Raw genomic sequence first — 16,422 nt, forward strand, 5'->3', positions numbered from 1 at the left:
TTGCCGTGAACAGACTGTGAAATAAGTTTCGTCCTGCAGACGTGACGTCAAACAACGATGGGTGTTCTCGCCGGAAATAAAGAAGTAAAAGATGAAGAAGACAGCTTGGAGACTGAAAGAAGACAAGCGTGGTGGACCAAACTACTGTTTGGTTACACAGAGGCATGCGCGGAGGTCTTGCAGTAAACAGTCGCGTGAATGCAGAGTAAATAATAACAGTTGGGGTGCAGATCGGACCGCATTTTATTATTATTATCATGTTACATTATCCTATTTAGTTTTGCACATGTTAGTCTTTAACTACTGTTTATATTTTTTTCTAGTTGATTGCTATTATTTAATGTTTACATTGTTACAGAGAGCATGTGTATAACATACATTACATGGCCATTAAAGTTGATTCTGATTCTGATTTCTGCGTCCAAGTCTGACCCGACAATCACTCAGATATCTATATTTGAGCCCGACCCAAACCCAACAGTTATAACATATTTTTTTCCTCATACAAATGAGATATTTACGTTTATTTTAGAGGTAAGCCTGCTTTTATCAACAAACTGTTAATGTCAACATCAGATCAGCGCATGGGATAACAAAGAAATGTCCAACTCAAACAGGCGCAGTGTGTGCAACAGACCCAGTAGATCTGTTTACATGAATTCATGTATAAGGATAATCCATGTTATAGAGCGAAAAAGGATTGTATGAACAGTGGATGCTTCAAGGCCGTCCCCCTCTGCTCCATGACCCTTCCTGCTTGGTTGAAGCTACGCTCAGTGCCCACAAGGACACTATGTGATCAAACCCCACCACCAGTTCTAAATATCTGACCTAACCAGACCCGGGGTTTGGTCTGGTATCTATCCTCTACTCACACTAGCAGCTGTGCTGCTAAAGACTTCACGTGCGCTCCTGCACCGGCTTAGCTAATGATTGCAGGTAACTGGAGTCTTATTCCTTGATCCTTTAAAATTATTATTTCCCATTTTTTGTTACGATTTCAGGAAGTTCAATAGACAGTGAAGTCATCTAAACAGCGAAATACAAGGAATTTGTGAAATTCTGAAACGTAAAATTGAAGGCTGTAAATATAGTGATTCAGAGGAGCAACTTTGCCCCATGATTTGAGAAACCAAATCAGATCACAGTGCATTGATCCAGTTGATTCTGATTGAAAGTCTATGTGAGTTAGTAAAGCTTTGATTGAGAGCAGCTGCTTCGTGCTGCGTTCCGTGTGCTGTAATCCTGCTACGAGCAGAGTTGTCACGAATGCTGTATCACTTACAGGTTTGGAAGCGTCTCGCTCTACTTTCGCCTCCGTCTCCCAAAGGTGGTGACCATCTGGAGTAAAAAAAAAAACAGCACAAAGTAGACAGAGTTAAACAAGTGAAAGATCAGACATCACTTTACCTTGTTGGCCTGCAGCAGAAAGAAAGAAAGAAAGGAAGAAGGGAATGAACGGATGGATGATTGATCCGTTACATCAGTGATGCAGAAAGCAGTGAGAGCGAGCGCTGAGGGACGTCATTCCGTCTGAGCCACAGATCATGAGCTCATATCCTCTGTCTGACAGAGCCGAGACACAAGCAGAGGCAACACACTCACACAGGGAAAAAATCAACCCGAGCGACGTTTTTGGTAAAAGACAGAAAACTTTGACTTCATCTCTGAGTGAATTCTAAATGTTGGATCGATGAAACGAGCAGAAACTCCGGCGTTCTCTCTGAAAAATAGGATTCGTTTCATTTATTCAGACTTTTTCAGGCAATTTTATTTGATCAGCAAGTTCTTATTTTTTTTTTAAAGGAACATCAAAACGAAACATCAAAGGAGATCAAAGTACATTTCAAAGTAAATTTCCTGAAGAACAGTTGTCTGAATAAATGAAACCATAACATATGATTCAAAAAGAAGACAAGAACCTGCTGGAATTATTCTTTCTGAAATCCTGCAGTTATTCTATTATTATTGACTGTTAAACATTTACTTTGATGAGCAAGTTATTTTTGTCAAGGAAACATCAAAGCAATCAGCAGACACCTCTGAAGGAGACTGGCAGTTGACCGTCAAAACATGTCAGGAGATCAAAGTACATTTCCTGAGGAACAGTTCTCTGAATAAATTAAACTATAACATATTATTCAAAAAGAAGACAATAATAACTTAATATTACACAGAAGTCAAGGAAACATCAAAGCAATCAGCAGACGCCTCTGACGAAGACCGGCAGTTGACAGTGGAATCTTACAATATTTTATTTTGTTGTCATTTTGTATATGTTTCTCTCATTTAGTGTTTGTCTGTTTCTTTTTGAAGTTATTTTGTGTATTTTAATGTCGTTTTGTATATTTTTCAGTCATTTTGTATGTATTTGTTGTCATTTTGGACATCTTTTTGTCTTGTTGAGCAATTTTGTCTTGTGTGTTTTACGAGTAGTTTTCTGTATTTTTATTTTCATAAGGTGCATATTGTGTATTTTTGTTGTCATTGTGTGTGTTTTCGGAGTTATTTTGTGTATTGTTAATGTCGTTTTGCATGTTTTTCTGTCATTTTGTGTGTGTTTGTTGTGTTCTTTGTATTTTTTTTGAGTCATTTTGTGTACTTTTGTTGTCAGGAGATCAAAGTAAATTTCCTGAAAAACATCTGTTCAAAAAGAAGACAAAATTTTTTTTTTTACTGGAATTCACATCAAAGCGATCAGCAGACGCCTCCGAAGAAGACTGGCAGTTGACAGTTAAAAACTTGTCTGAATAAAATAAACCTCAACATATTCAAAAAGAACCTGCTGGAATTATTCTCTCTGAAATCCTGCAGTTATTCTAGTAATATTGACTGTTAAACAGATTTTCTCACCTTTTTTTTGGAAAATTTCACCACACTATGAATGTTTTTTCCATCAGGCGTTATTGAAAAGTATCATCATGCACTGATGGCAACACCAGCGCTTAGAAAAACAACTTTGATTGGTCGTTTTTTCCCTGTAAAGAGTGAGAGAAACTATTTCATTGCACAGACAGACAAACTCGACCTCTGACTCATTATGAAAACAAATGGAAGTAAAAACTGCAGCAGTGTTTTTAAAGAAAATGAATGCAAATGCAAAAGTGTCTCCTAACATTTCTGCTTCTAGTTTGATGAATAGAAACCTCTGAAACACGCAGACGGATGCAGCGCAGCATCCAACACGTGTGCACAGACGTGAGGAGTGAGCTGTGATGGAGGAGGTGGAGCTTCCATAGCAGAGATGTATCACAGCAGGGGCCACAAAAATGTGAAAAATGTCATTATTTAGAATAATAACCAATCTGAGCATTAATTAAGAAATAACAAAGGGTTGCTGTGTTGTTTTTTGTCATTTTTCTTGTCATTTTGTGGGTTATTGCAGTAATTTATTGTTGTTTTATATATTTCTCTGTCATTTTGTATATGTTTCTCTCATTTAGTCTTTCTTTTTGCTGTATTTTTGTGTGTTTATGGAGGTATTTTGTGGAATTTTTTTTGTCATTTTGTATATTTTATTTTTTGTCATTTTGCGTGTGCTTGTTATGTTTTTTGGAGTCATTTTGATTACTTTTGTTGTCTTGTGTGTTTTGCGAGTAATTTTCTGTATTTTTATTTTCATAAGGTGCGTTTTGTGTATTTTTGTTTTGTTTTGTACATAATTTTGTATATTATTGTCATTATTTTGCATATGTTTTTCTCATTTAGTGTTTTTGTTCTGTCTTTCTGTGTGTTTTGGGAGGTATTTTGTGGATTTTTTTGTCATTTTGTGTGTGTTTGTTGGTTTTTTTCAGTCATTATGGCGGTGGTTGTGTTTTTTGCGTCATTTCGTGCTCGGTCATTTTGGACATCTTTCTGTCATGTTGTACAATTTTGTAGTGTTGTGTGTTTGGCGGGTCATTTTGTGCAGTTTTGTTGTCATATTGTCTGCAGTACTTTCTGTGTATATTTTTAGCTTTTTAATATTTTTCTTTCATTTTGTGTATTTTTGTTGTCATTTTTTGATGTTTTTTCTGCCATTATTTTGTCTAGTTTTTAGTAATTTTGTGTGTTTATGTTTTTAGGGTCATTTTGTGTGAATGTTGTGTTTTTTTTAATTTTGTGTACTTTTGTTGTCATTTTGGGACTTCATCTTGTGCAATTTTGTAGTCTTGTGTGTTATGCAAGTCCATTTTTTGTATTTCATGATGTGCCGTTCCTGTGTATTTTTGCTGTCGTTTGATGTAATTTTTTCTGTAATTTTAGGTGTTTAGAGCCATTTTTGGCTTTACCTTCAGGGGCCGACTGTTGCCATGTTAACTCTCTAATATCTGAGAGAAACTTCCTTTATCTGTCCTCACAGCTTCTCCACATGACAACACTCGAGGTTTCCAAGAAGAAGACAATGGCGTCAGCATTTCAACTGTAGGAGTGAGAGTGAAATGAACTAACGTTCTGCTCTGGCTGCATAACTCTGTCCTAATTTCATCAAACTTCCATTATGTTTGGTTTTGCCAAGTTTCCACAGCACCTGCTAAGAATAATGAGCCAGAAATGCGTCTTCTAAACATTTTATTCCAAGAATTTCAAACTGTGGTTTTGAAATATGTGAATAAGAATCTAAAGCTGATGACATATGACAACATGTTTGCCAGATCTGACCTAAAATCTGTCACTTTCTCTATTATTTAGGTCAGTTCAATGTGGATCAACTCTGTAGTGGTGATTTAATGGCGGATTAAATTATCTTAGAAGTTTATTGGTTTAAAGACTAATATTTGTATTTATTTATTAAAAAAATGTTTTTAATTGGTACTAAATATTGATTTTCTACTTCTATTTCCACCAATTATTTCTTATTTATACTACTTGTTCTTTATTACTTGTACAATTATTGTTATTTATACAATATATATTTTTTACTGAATAGTATATTTGTACCAATTACTTTTATCTATACTGAATATTCTTATTTTTACTGAATAATTGTTACTTGCACTAATATTTGTATTTATTTAAACTGAATTTTTAAAAAATATTTATTGAATAATATTTATTTGTAGTAACATTTTTTAATATAAAGTGAATATTCTTAATTTTAATCCCATTATTTCTAACCCACCTTACACCTTCTATTTTATACATTTTCTTAACTTTTTGAAGTCCCTTTAATAATAAAAGTACAAAGTTTAGAAGTTTCAGCCTTATCCAACTATATATATATAACTAGCATAAATATTGAGAGTTATATGATTTTATGCAAAAAACAACATGTCTATTAATAAAATACTACATTTAGAATATTATGAGTAGAAATAATGTAAATCACTCCTGATAAAGAGGGTGTATATGAGGTGGTAACGTCTATCACAGAGGGGCACAAAAAGGTGATTTTTTGATTCGAGGGCCACATTCTCAACATTTGTGTCACAATTTAGAATAATGACCATTCTGAGCATTATACAGAAAGAACAATACGTTTTTTATTGTCATTCATGCATTTTAATGTGTTTTCTTCTCATTTTACGCCTTCTGTTGTTGTCTTGTGTGTTTTTAATGTCATTTTTTAGAGTCATTTCCTCTAATTTCATTAGTTTTTTGTTGTTTTGTGGGGTACGAGCCAACTTGTGTCTCTTTGTTATTTTGTGACTTTTGAGACATTTTTTGTGTATCCGTTTTTTGAGTTTTTGTTGCTTTTTCTGTAATTTCATAATTTTCTCCCATTTTGGTGATGTTTTTATGCCATCGTGTGTTTTTGGAGTCATTTTGTGTGTTTTTAACTGATTTTGTGCACTGACATGAAGGACCACTCAAATAGAGTGAGGGCCGCACGTGGGCCCCAGGCCACCAGTTGCCCATGTCTAGTGTATACTTTCAGCAGTATGCTGCATTCAAGTTTTAACATTTTATACTATTTAAGCATACCTTTTTCCTACGCAGCAAATAAAAGCCCCAAAAATGACTAAATCTAAAATGATGCCTCCCTTTCTGCCATTTTTCCCCTTTTCCGTCTCTTTTTACTTCAGGATTCTGTCCAGAAGGGAAGCCTTTGCAGCTAATGTCAAACCTCAGGAGGTAACATGTTTTCAAGGTCTCCCTCTCCGTCTGCTTTTCTCTTTACCTCTGACTCACACACACGCCACATTTTTCATATCCACAACAGAAAAAAAATGAAAAAAAGAAATGAAATTGAGCAATCGGCCTCCTGCGTCTGTTCACCTTGTGCAGTGAAACTACTGCAACCATTAAAAGAACAAGAGAAAATTAGACTTTTACCATCTAAAAACTTCAAAAGTAGTGGTCTTTTAATAATAAACACAAAAAACTAATAAAATAATCTAAATGACCTAAACTCGGTTTACGTACATTAGCGTCTCAAACTAAAATCTAAATTATAAACGACTCATCTTAAAAGCATCCCTATTAAATACTTTTATCACACAATTATTGCTAATAGAGAGTAGGCTAAATGAGTTTTTAAGTTAAATACTTTAGAAGACGAGTGTTGTTCTTATCTTGGGATAAATCATATACTCACAAACTTTTAGCTGTAAGCTATGGTGGTTGTTTGCAGTGGGTTTTTTTTCACTTTCTGGAAATAATTTGTGTTGTATATGAATATAAAACCCAAAAGGCTTTGGTCTAACCCTTCCTCATAAAACTGCCCCAACAATAAAATCCCTCTACCAATTGTTATTTCACCGATAACTCCAGTGAAAAGGCCTACAAAGTCTGTTTCCATGTGACAGATTCTATTACAATCCAAAGTTTATTGTGGTAAAGTATCGTTTTTGAACCAAGGCTTCATCCACCTCGTTCCTGTTGCTGTATCATAGCTATACCACTGAGCCATTAACCAACATTAGCATGCTAACAGCTAATGCCAGCATTAGCATGCTAACGGATAATGCTAATGTGTGTTTTTTGATGGCATTTGTGTTTTTGGAGTCATTTTATGTATTTTGTTGGGGTTTTGTATAGTTTTCCTGTCATTCTGTGCAGTTTTGTTGACATTTTCTATGTTTTTTCCCTCATTTTGTCTGGTTTGGAGTCAATTTGTGTTGTTGGAGTCATTTTTTATTTTTGTGGTCGTATTCCTGAGTTTAAATCTAAAGGTTAAACCTTAATCTAAATGTTAAAAACCTAAATGTTAAATCTAAAGGTTATTCTGTCTTTCTGTGTACTTTTATAGTTTTGTATGCTTTTCTTTCTTTTTGTGTGGAGTCAATATTTGTTGTAGGAGTCATTCTTGTGTATTTTTGATGTTATTTTTTATTGTCGTTCTCTGAGTTTAAATCTAATCTAAATGTTGTCTCTAAATCAATCTGAACATTAAAAACAAGATTATTTTGTAATCAGTTTTTTTTTTCTTCTTTTGTTATCTTGTATGTTTTTGGAGTCTTTTTTGTGTATATTGTTGTCATTTTGTATTTCTTTATTTATTTTGTTGTTGTGTTGTGTGCTTTGGGAGTCCGTTTGTGTATTTTGTTGGTGTGTTATGTTTTTGGAGTAATTTTGTGTATTTTGTTGGGGTTTTGTATAGTTTACCATCATTCTGTGTGGTTTTGTTGTGGTTTTGTGCTCTATTATTTTTCAGTATTTTTGTGGTCGTTCCCAGATTTAAATCTAAATGTTAAATCTAATCTAAATATTATTGTGTCATTCTGTGTACTTTTGTTATCGTTTGTATGTTTTTCTCTCATTTTGTGTGGCTTATATGTCAATATATGTTGTAGGAGTCAATTTTATGTTTTATATACTTTTACACTTGTTTTTCTGTGTTTTTGTAGTGATCATCTGAGTTATTGGCGTAAATCTTGGGTATTTTTCTGTCATTTGTGCATTTTCTGAGTCATATTGTGTGTTTACTTTTGGGGGGCCGTACAAAATTAGACCTAGGGGTCACATTTGTATTAGCCAATAGCTACTTTCTACAGTCTAGCAGGTTGCGCAGTAGATTAGCTCTAGTATTTAAGCAGACAATGACACAGTTGTGGTTTGTTTGCACAGACGTGGCAGCTGATTAATAATGTACAATAGAATCATTTTCATGATGTGTTTAGGGAATCTAAAGGCTCGTTAATTTGGAGCAGGGCGGAGAGAAACAGCAGGGTGACATGTGCCCAGGCCCTCGTACTGTAATATAAACACATGGTGGACGCATGTGTGCAGCTGAAAGGTTTCCCTTGTCCTCAGACTGAAGACTGACCTCACTAGCTCCTTCCTTCCTAAAGTGCAGTAACAAGTAAAGTGGAAGGAGGCTTGAAGAAGAAGGAGGAGAAGAAGAAGAAGGAGAAGGAGAAGGAGAAGGAGAAGAAATCTTCTTATAAACCCTACACTGCAATCCAAGCCATTCTTCTTCTGTTTAATGTCCCAAACTTGATTTATTTTTAAAAGCCACGTCTGTTTCTGCTAAGTGTCAGCATTAGCCAAACCATGGTTAGCTCGGAGCTGAAGTCATTGTTCTACTGAGTGCACCACCAAAGACTGGAAGACACACCACCATTGAAACCAGTCCAATGTGGTTTATTTTACTCTTATTTGACCAAATACAAAGGAGTCATCAAATAGCTGTAAACACTGTAGGAATTAATGCAGGAGGAGAAAACACAATTAAAAAAACAAGCAAAAAGGGAAGAACTTTCCTTTCAATGGAAGCAAACCAAGGTGGAGCTGCCAGTTATTTATTTTATTCAATATTTCCACTTTCATCCATTGCGTTACAACTCTATAGTGTGATGCATTTATCCTTCATACCTGCATATGAAAGCCTATAGGGGGCGTCAGGCTGAATAAACCTGAGAAAAGACCCTATGTCATCATTTTTCATATTTGATTCTAAATTAAACTACACCCCATGAATAATGCGCCTGTTTTTGGCAAAGAAATGTGTGGAAAATGTGAAGGACTTACATGGGAAAACAGAACGAATTTACATTCTGGAACAGAAAAAAAAAAAAAATCAACCAGAACCTTTTTTCTTTGGTTAAATTTAAAATCAGGCCCCAATATGATGTCCAACTCCCTCACATGCATGTGGGGTCATTACATTTTTAAATTACAATTCCATCTTCAATTGTCCATTTTCAACCGACAATCAAATCATTTTATTGTCATTACTGAGCCTTAAATGAATGACTCCATAAACTTAACCTTCTGCTTGTGTTAGCTTTCTGTTAGCATCTCTTATATAATGGGTCAGTTTGAGCCATGTCTTAAATTAGCTGTAAAATACACCAAAAATGTTACATATCATCAAATGTATTTCTCATCTCTCAGTACTACCCCGCTTTTTATACAACAATCTCTCTGCTTTTAACTTTAATTCATGTCAGTCTCATTGGTTACAGTGGCAAAAAATAAAGCTTTATGGAAGACATTATGGACTTTTCAAAGATAAAAAAACTCCAGTTTTGTGTTATAAAATTGATTATTTCATTTTTATTTTAAAAAACAAACATATTTTGGTTGCGTGTGTGTGTGTGTGTGTGTGGATTTCCTTCAGTTTGACAGTCAGCAAAAACGTGTACAAAGGAAATACTGTACATGTGTTTCCCTTCACTTCCTTTATTATTGTGTCTGCCACACACACGCACACACAAACACAACACACATTCTGCACTATAAATGATTTTTTCAGGCTTTCGTCGGACGTATCCAAGCAAAAATCAAATAAAACGTGTTTATTATTAATTAAAAAACAATAAGAGTTGTACATTTCCTCTCCCTGGAGACTCCACAGGTCTCTGCTGTGTGTTTGTATCTGTTTCATTCTGAGAGCAGCTGTAAAGAGGATCCGTGGGATCCTTTGGGAGCAGAGGGTTAATGAGGCAGAGAGCTGGTGGAAGGATGAGGGGGGGGAGGAGGGGGAGGGAGCCTGGCTAACGGGTGTTTCCATAGTAGGATTGCCCAGGAATCTGAGGCTGGAGCCAGACACGAGGAAACCCTCGTCCAAAACAACAGAGCGACTCACACAGGGACTGAAGGAGGGAGTTTGAACCAAACGGAGGGAATTGATTGGTTCTATCTGGACTGAAGGCGTGGAATGCTCATCTTATAATTAATCATAAATTTAAGCAATGTCCGCCATTAAATGAAATTATGAATGTTGAATAAATCTGTATGGAGGTAGATTTGGTTCTTTAATATTCAATTCAATTTCTTTCTAGAATTAGTTTTTGATCATGTTATTAAAGAGTATTACAAATACAGTAACAACAATATATTTTATACTGCATTTTATTTGAACTAGATTTATATTTGAGAGTTTAAGTATAGATACAGTTCTGTATTATATTGTATCTGTATTATCTTTGTATATTTGTACATTTGTATTATTTTGTATTTAATCTCTATGTTTTAGTGTTTGGTCTTTTCATTCAATATTCTGGAGCATCTGTAAAAATATAAAAAATAAAATTTCCCCGTGCGATAAATAAAGCATACTGTACATGATCTGATATTTATTGTGTTGTGTGATATGTTAATTTGGAAAAGAATGATATTCAAGAAATCAAAAAAATAAATTTCAATATGTCATTTAATATTATTATTTTTTTTTTTACCAATTGGTAGTCGACATCTCAGGTGACCCCATTTTAATTCCAGTGACCCCACATGGGGGTCACCTGGAATTAGTGTTTCCAAAGCAGCTGATGACTCAAAACGGCTTTCTGGTTTTCAGAGCAGTGCATCTTTGTGTTAAATACCTCGTCAGTAGAGCTGGACAATATATCACGATTCATCATATTGAGTTTTCAATTTGCCAATATATTGAGATACATCTATCTAACTTCTTTTATTTATACAATCACACAGAACAAATCACATCATACAAGTGTTTAATATTAATCATAGACTACAGTCAAACAGTGTCCTTTACATTTTTCCATATTTCTGAGATACATACAATGTTTTATAGCTTATTTTCTATTAAAAATACTCATTTTAGGAGTCGTTGCTTTCTCTACCTCTTAGAACAGCGTGAGAAAAACAGTTAGATAGATCACTGGGTGCGTCCGAACCCAGATATTTATCTAAACAAGCCACACTACAGAACTCACCTCACACGTGCTGTCCCTTATAGCAGAAAAAGCCAAAAAGTGGCACATATTGTGCAGCTGTTTGTTTAATAAATGAGCCTGTGAGTCATTTTTCATCAACAAATTTAACGCAGAATTGTCTTTTTACTCAGACTTTACTGAATTAAAATGATCAAGATTTATATCGTATATCGCCATTTTGAGAAAAAACATGAGTTTTAATCTATATCTCCCAGCTCTACTGGACAGACTGGATCTAGATCTAGGAACCCAAAGATCTACTGGTTACAACTAAGCCATCTTTCCTTAGTCTGATCTGTGGAGCTTTCAGCAGCACATGTAATAGCCGATGTGAGCTGCTGCGTGCACGTAATGAAAAACCCAGCTGCTCATCCAGAGCAGAGAATCCTGCAGAAACCAGGTAAAACTATCTGATAATTGGTCCGTGCAAGATGAATGCAGCACTTACAAAAACAGGCAGTAGAATCTGAATAAAGCTGCCAGTTGGACGTGCTGTCTGTTGATGTGAGAGCGTTGGTTTGGCTGAGTTAGTGGACACGCGGGCACGTTAACGTGCAATATTAAATATATAACACAACATAACATAAGCACACAAAGCCTGTAATCCTGTAAGAGCTTAAACACCAGAAAATTCACTTTTGTTTTTAAATTGTGGTCAGGAATTTAGGAATAAAAAAAGAAAGAAAATCTGAATACAAATATTAACAGAGTGCAGAATATTCTGTAAAGAAAATATATGTAATATCTAGATGTTAAATGACTCGTGTCCTGGTAAATCCCTGCACTGGTTGATGGTTATTTTACACGCACGCACGCACGCACGCACGCACGCACGCACGCACGCACGCACGCAACGCACGCACGCACGCACGCACGCACGCACGCACGCACGCACGCACGCACGCACACACACACACACACACACACACACACACACACACACACACACACACACACACACACACAACACACACACACACACACACCACACACACCACACACACACACACACACACACACACACACACAACACACACACACACACAACACACACACCCACACACACACACACACCACACACACACACACACACACACACACACACCACTAACTCCAGATGATTTAGAAATATAAAAACAAACGTGTTCTTCAAGACTTTGGAAGGAAACCAGAGACACGCATGGATATCTACTGAAACCTATTAAACGTGTTGAATGGTAAATCAAATTAATAGAAACATGCAGAGCATTCCCTGATAGATCACATGAATCATAACAGACTATTAATTTTTTTTATCGTGTGGAATGTTAGAAAAGGTTTGATCAAGTGATGTTACGCAAACAGAACAAAAGTCAGCAACAGTAGAGATAAGAAAAACTGACACATTTATTATTAATTCATTATTAAGGAATACAGACAATTTAACATTAAACATAAGAATATTTTACAATTTAACAAAATCAAAAAAAAAAAAAAAAATTGAAAGGCCCTGAAACATATCCTCATTAAATCCAATAAAAAATTATAATATTTATTTTTTATATTGGGAGAATATCAGATCAGGATACCCTTTGAAATATGGTTAAAAGCATTTTTTTTATTTTATTACTATAAGTATCAATTGTTTGAATATATGATATACAGTATATATATGATTGAACTGTTTTTAACAGCTATCAATATAAAACACTAAGTCACAACATAAACAGAAAAAAAATGTAATTTACTGAACTGTTTTTATTTATTGTTTATCATCATCATTAGACATTTTGGTAAATATATGACATGGTTGTATTTTGGTTTTATCATTATTTCCTTTTTCTTTTCTTTCCCCCTTTAATTTTCTTGCTTTTTTTCTTAAAAAAGAAAAAAAAGAGAGAGGAGAAAAATGCACAAAATACATTTCACCACTGTTATTTACGTATTTATTTCCTAAATGCATTTTAACAAAGTCACAAACATAAAAAAAACTTATTTTTAATTATATATATATATATATATATATATATATATATATTTATTTATTTTTTTTTAAATTTAAATCTGATATATATTTAATAACTGTTTTCAATCGGGGGGGTGCATATTTTTAGTTGGGAAAATTCACAGGTATAATAAACAATATCTATTAATTTATGTATACACTTATTTGTTTACTTTCCCTGCTGCTTTATTCTGAACCACATGTTCTATACTTATTTATTAATTATTAAAATGTACTCTTTGAAAAAAAGAAAGAATATCAATTATTACTTATTTTATTGACATACAGCAACTTTAAGTGTTTGGACTGTTGTCTTTCAGCATCATTCCTACTTAAACACAGCGCTGTGAGCAGATGAAGGTTAAAACAAAGTGATTGTGATCTTTAGCTGTGTGTGTTCCTCCTCTGATCACTGGTACAACAATGAAACCCCCCCCCGTCCCCCCCGTTTCCTTTTCTCAGTGTTTCACAGCAATGATAAAATCACACAACCTCAGTCCAAACTGTTCCTTAAGGTCGCTTTGCTGAAGATTATCATGGAAATCTGTTTGTTTAAACAACTGAAAGACTTCAAACCAGCAAATGACACACACATATATACACGCCACACACTGGCAATCCAGGCCACGTGCACACAGCCACCACTGCAGTGCACGTAGCCCATTCCTCTACAGACAAGCCAATGGAAACTTCTGCAAATGTAGACGTGCTGAGTTAAAAATACCGCGCATTAATGTGCACCACATGTGGCAGAACCAGGAGGATATTTTGACGGCAAAGGAAAAGCAGGAGGAGGAGAAGGAGGAGAAGAAGGAGAAGAAGGAGAAGAAGAAGAAGGAGAAACCATCCACCCCTTTTTTTTCATACCTTGGGCCTTTTCCAGGAACACCACCTTGGAGTCGTGCTGGAAGTTGTGTCCGTCCAGGAGCATCCTCTCTCCTCCAGGGCCCGCACACGTCTCCAGGCTCTGCTTGTCCACCAGCGGAAGCTCCTGAGCTGATCTCTGAGCTGTGAGAGTTAGAAGGAGAGCAGGAATCATGGCTGTGCACAGACACACAGACACGAGCATCCAGACTCAGGCTGAAGAACAAACCTGACTCACACTGACTTCTGAAGGACGACTTTTAAACCTTTTATTAACAAAATGTCTGCTTATTTTGACCCTACAATAGCTTGTAATATAATGAACAACCATGTGATGTCATACAGCCAATCAGGAGTAAACAAAGTACAATTAGGTAAAAAAAAAAAAAAAAAGCATTAACACAGGGGTCACCAACACGGTGTCCGCGGGCCCCAGGTAGCCCACATGGACCATGTTAGGGGCCCTCAGGAGCTCTAGTCACCAATGAGCTCCATCTAAAATCTGATTTACTTTCCAGGATTCAAACTCACAAAGATAAATACAAATGACAGATGTAGTTAGTACTTAGTAGAGTTAAATACTGCACCTGATATAGTTTTAGTACTAAATTAACCATCTTTAAATGTTTATTTTCACTAAAACATTGTGACAAATGTTTTTAAGTGCTGCAGATTTGCTGTATGGTCAGTGGTATGTCATATATAAAATGATATATACATTTTTAAAAATACAAAGTGAATTTTCATGAAATATGACAAAATGTTACACGATTAGTTAATAGTTGTTTTTTAGTAGCTAGTAAAAAAAGAAACATGATGATAGCATAAATTAGGAGAAAGAAAGATTTGCATGTTGAAAGTAAACTTAAACATTTCCAACCTTTTTAAGTTAATGCTAGTCGTCATTATTTTACCATCTAATTAAAGTGAAACTTAGTATTTAAAAAGTGCTTTTCTAACTGGCAACACTTTGGATTATACAGAACCTATGCAATAACTCACAGTTTCAAAAATGTTAGTGACCCCTGCATTAACAGATATCAACTTCTAATTGAAGTTTCTGCACCAGTTCAATAATAATAATAATAATAATAATAAATACATTGATGTGCATTATTCATTCACACCACACACGGTGGTGGTAAGCTACTATTGTAGCCACAGCTGCCCTGGGGCAGACTGACAGAAGCAAGGCTGCCACAGGGCACCATCGGTCCCTCTGACCACCACCAACACTCACTACATTCGTGCTAGGCAATGTGGGTAAAGTGCCTTGCCCAAGGACAAAACGACAATGACTTGGATAAAGCAAGATTCAAACCCACAACCCTTTGGTTATTGGACGACCCACTCTATCACTGAGCCATGGTCGCCCCAGATCTATAATAAAAATCACCACATTACAATGTATTTATTTATCTATTTTTACTATCATTATTTCCCTTTTCTTGTCTTTTTTAGGACAACGTAATTATTTAATATTTTTGAATTTTTTTTTACCACATTTTAAAGTTCTTGATTTCTGAAATGCATTTTAAAAAAAAAATTTAAAAAAAAATCATAAAAAAAATTGTAATTAGCTTAAACTTAGTACTAATTAATACTTAATACTTCATTATTTTGTGCACTGCATTGTATTTTAGGGATGCACGATAAAGGCCACAATTATATTGTAATCACAATTATTATAATCACAATTTTTTCACATGTTAGGGGGGAAAAAAAATCTGTTTTTATTACAGTATTTTTAAACAAACAATAAGTGCACAGTTTACAGTACAAAATTAAGCTTTAAAAAAATATCTAAAAAATTAACCCAAGAATTTAAAATTTATCAAAGGCTAACAAAATTAATTCATTAGCCCATATTTTAAATATAAATATTGCAGACAATCAGATTTATTTCATCGTGGCAACCAAAATCGTGATCGTGATTAAAATGTGATTATTTGTGCAGCTCTATTGTATTTTAAAACCTCTTATTTTGCTTCCTGTACAAATGACATGAGAATAAATATTAGTTACAATGTAGATAGAAATGAGCGTGAGTGAGTGAGTGAGTGAGTGAGTGAGTGAGTGAGTGAGTTAAATAGGGCTTGAATGGGACAGTACACAGCAGACGCTAAGCTAACTGCTAGCTCTATTGAAAAGGTCAACTCCAGTGCACAGAGCAGTCAATGACTTTTATTGAGTGAAGCCTGAAAAGCTCTAACAGTGGCTCGTACGCACATCAAAGTGTAACATGACCTCACTCAGCAGTGGTAATTGTATCAGTAGTAATAGAATGTGTTGCTGAACTCAAGCCTTGTTTAAGAAAAAGTTACATTTTGACTGTATTTACCCTGTCGTTAGAATAGCTATTTTTCCAAAATAAAAGTTTTAACTATGGCTTTTGAAAAATTCTGAATTTCAAAATACTTTTTAACAATGGAAGAAAAATAATCACAATACAAGAAACTGAAGCTATGGAAATATTCCGTATTGAGTGCGCCACCTCAGATATTCTTATACTGCATTTTATTTGAACTACAT

General features: G+C 34.9%; 1 protein-coding gene across 1 annotated transcript in view; it reads right to left on the minus strand.

Annotated features, from left to right (window-relative positions):
* The window catches only part of nfatc1 (nuclear factor of activated T cells 1), a 65,421-nt gene that overhangs the window by 25,315 nt on the left and 23,684 nt on the right, over positions 1 to 16,422 (minus strand). The window contains exons 6-7 of the mRNA XM_028461865.1: positions 13,894 to 14,034; positions 1,286 to 1,341 (exon numbers count right to left, since the gene is read on the minus strand). Of these exons, the coding sequence (XP_028317666.1) occupies positions 1,286 to 1,341; positions 13,894 to 14,034 (197 nt within the window). The remainder of the gene's footprint in view (positions 1 to 1,285; positions 1,342 to 13,893; positions 14,035 to 16,422) is intronic.

The sequence above is a fragment of the Gouania willdenowi genome, chromosome 11, assembly GCF_900634775.1.
Source record: "Gouania willdenowi chromosome 11, fGouWil2.1, whole genome shotgun sequence".
In the NCBI taxonomy this organism is placed as follows: domain Eukaryota; kingdom Metazoa; phylum Chordata; class Actinopteri; order Blenniiformes; family Gobiesocidae; genus Gouania; species Gouania willdenowi.